The 5,317-nt window shown below is 54.0% G+C and overlaps 1 protein-coding gene across 1 annotated transcript; it reads right to left on the bottom strand.

The window, feature by feature from the left end:
- Positions 1-378: 378 nt before the first annotated feature.
- Positions 379-4,284, bottom strand: Nkx1-2 (NK1 homeobox 2). Its single transcript, XM_028871948.2, has 2 exons — positions 3,742-4,284; positions 379-2,295 (listed from the first exon to the last, which is right to left on the bottom strand). Exons 1-2 carry the CDS (start codon positions 3,953-3,955, stop codon positions 1,592-1,594), a joined length of 918 nt encoding a protein of 305 aa, XP_028727781.1. The 5' UTR covers positions 3,956-4,284; the 3' UTR covers positions 379-1,591.
- Positions 4,285-5,317: the final 1,033 nt, after the last annotated feature.

The raw sequence follows: 5,317 nt of genomic DNA, 5'->3' as shown, positions 1-5,317 counted from the left end.
GGAGTTCAGAGCCCAGGCAACTGTGGAGATTGCTATAGAGAGGCTGCAACAGGAAAAGCCCAGACTTGCTCAGAGGGCTTGGGGAAGTAAGGGAGAGCCAGCCATCTAGGTGGGTGCTGATGGGCAAGCAACTGTTTCGTGAATTAGTGCCCCAAATGTTGGATGACAGATGATGCATAATTCTAATTAATCTTATCAATAAAAACCAGGAGTCAGATATTGGGGTAAAAACTTGAGAGATCAGAGAAGTAGGGGAGCAGCCACCAGGGACTTCCTACCTCCTCTGTTCCTCCGACCAAAGGGGCTGAGATCCTGTTTCAGCCCCACCTTACCACTTCCTGTCCCTCTCTCTGCAGGCCTCCAAACCTCTATGGTTAACTAGTGGCCAGCTCCACCTCTGACTCCAAGCAAGCTTTATTTGTCAGAACACAAACAAAATATCACACAACACAAAGAAAGCAGCGATTAAAACATATGTATCCTTGAGCCTATTCCCAACAAGGTTTTGGCCTTCATTGCTCTTTACACTTGGGAAGTATTTCTTTCCTGGTCCCTTACAGCTTTTGCTTGTTCACCATCATGAGGAGGGGGAGAAAACTAAATTAAAACAAGAATTGTTTTCAAGTCAGCTTCTCGGGTATTCTAAATGTTACAGTTGTGCTTCCAAATGCCTGACCGCAATGCCTGTGGGTGGAGCTTGCTCTGCTCCAACTTGTCAGTTCTGCAGTCCATGAAGGTGTAGGCCGGACCAAGGAGCCTATCACAACAGCTCACACACTGACTTCAGCATGGCCTTTGGGTCATCACTCCCTTTACTGTCCTTATGATGCATTTAGGGCGCTGCTGTCATCTATCCGAGCTGCTCTCAAAACCTGTGAGGCAACAAAGTTGTGTCTCTTCCAGGTCAGTCTAGGCACAAAGCTGAACAACTTCCTGGTACATACACGTGGCGTGGCGTCTGCACACAGAAAATAAGGTAGTCTGTTAGCATCAGTAACTGGCTCAAGTCTGAATCTCATAATGAGATCTAGAAATGCTGAGTTATGCATCTTGAAAACAGTCCATTTGATAGCTGCATCTGTTTTGGGTCCAACTTGCCCCAGCTCTGTTCAGGATTTGAGAGGAAGTACTGTGTTGAGACAATTCCACCACCAGGAAGGAAAGTTCTTCCTCTCGGTATGTACCGGAACCTTTAAATATTCAGTCTTTGGCTCTAGCAGCTGGTGCCCAGAGCATCTTGGCTCCCTCTGGTCTCTATCCTGGGAACCCTTATTAGCCTGGTATTGAATACCAAGACCCTTAAAAAAAAAAAAAAACAGAGCCCTGGAAGTGAATGAAAGTGAAGAGTGACGTCCAGAAGCTGGAAGATTGAGTCAGCTTGGTCTGGATACTTTCTGGACCCCTTAGTGGCCTGTATGGAGTCCAGCAGGTGGCTTCTCCTCGCCCTCTGGTGGCGTCACTAGCAGCTGGAGAGAAGGGGCACACAGACACCAGTACACCAGGAGGGGGCGGTCAGTGCCCCTCTGTGAAGCAGGGGTCCACACCACCATACTGGTCACTCGCGAATCCCAACTCGGCTGGAGTACCGGGTTTATAGGTGTGGGACATAGAAAGGGGTCAGGTAGGAGGGCCCAAGAAAAGGAGAGAAGGGACTCCCTGTGGCGGCTGTCGTCAGCGGGAAGGAGGAGGAGGGAAAGAGGACGTTGGTCGTGGGATAGGTGGGGAAAGTCTGGAAGGGCAGAGCGCCCGGAACCGGTGGGCCAGGACTGCTCCCGGTGCCACTGCCACAGGCCCCCGCCACGGCGCCGGGTGTCCCAGGCTGCGGCGTACTACATCCTGCCTGCACCGTGCCGTCGGCCCCCGGGTTCTGCTTCTTCCACTTGGTCCTGCGGTTCTGGAACCAGATTTTGACCTGCGTCTCGGTGAGGCTGAGCGACAGCGCCAAGTTCAGGCGTTCGCACACGGACAGGTAGCGCGTGGCTCGGAACTTGTTCTCCAGGGCCACCAGCTGCTCGTAGGTGAAGGCGGTGCGCGCTCGCCGTGGCTTGGCACAGCTAGGCTCGGATCGCCGGCGCCGCGGCCGCGGAGAGCCGGGGGAGCCCGGGGACGCTGGGAGCCCGTCCACACCGCTCTCCCTCGCTCCCGCGGCCACCACCAGGGCCTCTGGAGAGCCCTCGTGAACCCGGTGCCAGCGCTCCGGCCGCTGCGCGCGCCCCGCATCCTCTGCTTCCTCCTCCTCTTCCGCTTCGGAGCCTTCCAGGGGGGACGCGAGGCCAGTGCCTCGGCCCTCGGCATCTGAGAGAGAAGGGCAGGGTGACCAGAAGCCTGTAACAACTCTACCCACCTGCATCCCCAAACCTTCTAGTCCTCCCCCAGAAGACTCAGCTTTCCCCTTGATGCAACTATCTCCACTTTGTCCTCTTCCGTCCCCAATGCGTACATCTTAGGGAGCAGATTCAGGAGTGCAGTGTCCTCTTGCCCTTTACAGATCTGCCATTCAGTAGGCACCCAAAAAGTACATGTTGGATGGCACCCCATATCAAGAAAGTATAGTGACTTTATCGAGCTGAGAAGAGAGGAGTCTGCTATTACGATATGGGAATGTCAAGTGCGTTTACTATTGAATCTCCCCAGTCCCTAGAAGCCTATTTTGGTGTGCGACTCCTAGCAATTAAAAAAGAAGTTATTAAGTCCTCCTCCCCCCAAAAAGAGAAATTCCCCCTTTCCCATCTTCTCTCTCCGGCCGTGTTAATAGAGTTTCAGATTTGTCCGGGGCCTGATCGATAGATGTCATCTATTAAAGGTAAGTTTTAATCGAACAATATTAGGATCAGACAGGGAAAGGGGGTTTGAAGTCAGTACCTGCAAGCTGCGGGCAGGAGATATGCAGTCGCCAGTAATAGAATATCGATCAAGGAGTTAGGGGGAGGGGAAGGCAGCCCCACAGAGAGACCATCCAAACAATTAATCCAAGCCCGTGGCCGGGCCCCAAGGCAGGCCACTAGAGGCTTCCGGGCCCCAGACAATCACTGCCAAACTTAGAAACGAGGAGCAGGGGACTGTGCTGCATACAGCCTATCCCAGGACCAGAGTCCCTAGACCTTCGGCTTCCTTCCAAGAAATCTCATGCCCATGTCCCACTCGGCATAAATCCTTCCGTCTTAAGTCCTTCCAGCCACAAACTTTCCTGAACCCTTCCTTTGACGTCCACCAACTTCAGGGATGAAGTGCAATGGTCTAGGAGAGAAAGCACCCAAATTTTTCTGTCGGCCCACCCCCAGTCCCCTGTCAGGTCCAGGAAAGGTGAAGGCATGGGCTCTGCAGGTGTTTCCGAGTGGTTGAAAATAAGCACCTAATCCTGGCCTCAATGGCCTCGGCCATAAAATAGGAGTGGTGTTAATGATACTAGATACTTGGAAGGCGTTTTCATAACCTTTATCCCAACTCCTAGCCCAGCTTCTAGCACGTGGACAGCATAACACATTTCCGTTAGATATGCGAGCCAGTCAGAGCTGTTGCGCTCATCCACTGAGCAGGTGTTCAGGAATGAGGCACATACCTGCCCTGGTATCTCAGCCTCATCCCTGCCTCTTTCTTCTTCCAAGGAGGGGAGGCTTCACTTCGCACCTGCGCGCGGGTGCGCCTTCTCTAGCTCCCAGGTCACCAACAGCCGTTCATCAGACCTTGGCTGCTCCACACACACGGATACCATCTTAGACTGAAACCGCCTCGCATTCTTACCAGGGGTCTCCTGAGACCCGATCGCAGACTCGGGGCTGCCGTCCTCCCCTGCTTCCACCTCCGCTAAACTTTTCTTGGCTTCCAGGGCAGCTAGACGCACCGGCGGGAGCGCAGCTCGCGTGAATTTTTGTGGATCCAAGATGTCCAGGACAGAGAAAGAGATCTTGTGGTGAGAAGGGGCCGCCTTGGCCCCGCCATCCTGCCATGCCAACATGCCCGCCTCCCACGGACCAGAGGCTGGCCGCGCGGGGTCCGGGATGGGCGCACTAGGGCTTGCCTTAAGCTCTGTCTCGGTCACAGCGCTCCAGTCTCGAACTAGATTTTCCCCGCCAAGAGAAGCTGGAGAGGGTGGCAAGGAGGCGGGGCGGGAGGAGAGCAGCGGGGGGCTGCTTGCGGATTGGCACTTGCACTGGCCAGACCCCCGCCACGTGCAGGGCGAGTTCGCAGCTGCCTTGGGACTATCCCGCGCGGCGCGGTGGCAGCTGGCCTGGACCAGAGGGACCCTCGCTTGCCAATGCGCGTTCCCGATTCGAGGGATCGCGGTCGCACGCTGCGCGAGCGTCCTCCCATCCTGTGGAGACTCGTGAAGGGCGCGAGGGAGGCTTCCATCTCCAGTATCCCCTCTACATAAACATCTGCCTGACTGAAGTTTACTTATTTCTCTTAGAGCACTTGCCATCTTCCTTTGACTTGAAGATGCCACGGAGGCCAGGCCTGATCGCTTCGCAAAGATGCTTGGCGCATCTCATGCACCATCTGTGAACCACAGTAACTGGCTTCGGGCCCATTTACTTGGAATTTTTAAAGCCCTGTGTGTTTACAGTTTACAAAGCCCTGGGGCTTTCTCACACTCCTTTGATTTTCTAAGCATCCCTGTGAGGTGGGCGTGGCCGGGGACTACAGTCTGGATTTCAAAAACCGGGAAAATGAGGTTCAAAGATGAGCAATGATCTGCCCAGGGTCACTACGGTCCACAAGAGTCTGGGCTGGGCCAGGGATTTTTCAGCACGTCCCGTCTTGGTAAATAGAGGCAAAAAAATTCTTCTTGGGCAGGAGACTTTTTTTTCTACCTGGAAGGCCAGAAGGGTCAGAGGTCAAAGGGGGCTTATAGTAAAGATGACAGTGCCCAACCAGGAGGGCCGCGGGCTCAGGGCCAGGTGGCTTGGCTGAAGGTGGCTGTCCTCCTTTCAGTGACCCAGAGTGCCATTTTCGCTGCCCAGGCTTCTTCAGTCACAGATTCCATCATTAGCCTCAGAAGTTGACTCTGTTTCTGATCCCCCCATCCTCTCCCAGCCCCAAGAAGGAAAAGGTTAAAAGATGCCCGCTGGTTTGAATTTAAGATCAGAGAAGAGATACGATTAAAATGGCCCCATCTGACCCCCAAGTCTCCAGGGAGGACAGCCAGCATCAGCGGTAAAGAAAAGGTTGCACAAGCCACACCCGTGGTGACATTCCTTCTTTTTGTCACCGCTGTGGACATTAGTCATTTATTTCAGCCGCAAATTCTGAAGCATCTCTGACTTAGCTCCACTGCCCAGAGCCACCTCGGACCCCGCCCGCTCCTTTCTTCTTTGCC

Source organism: Peromyscus leucopus, chromosome 1 (genome assembly GCF_004664715.2).
Source record: "Peromyscus leucopus breed LL Stock chromosome 1, UCI_PerLeu_2.1, whole genome shotgun sequence".
NCBI classification, from domain to species: Eukaryota; Metazoa; Chordata; class Mammalia; order Rodentia; family Cricetidae; genus Peromyscus; species Peromyscus leucopus.
The sequence above is the reverse complement of the archived record's forward strand: the minus strand, read 5'-3'. Positions and strand labels throughout refer to the sequence as shown.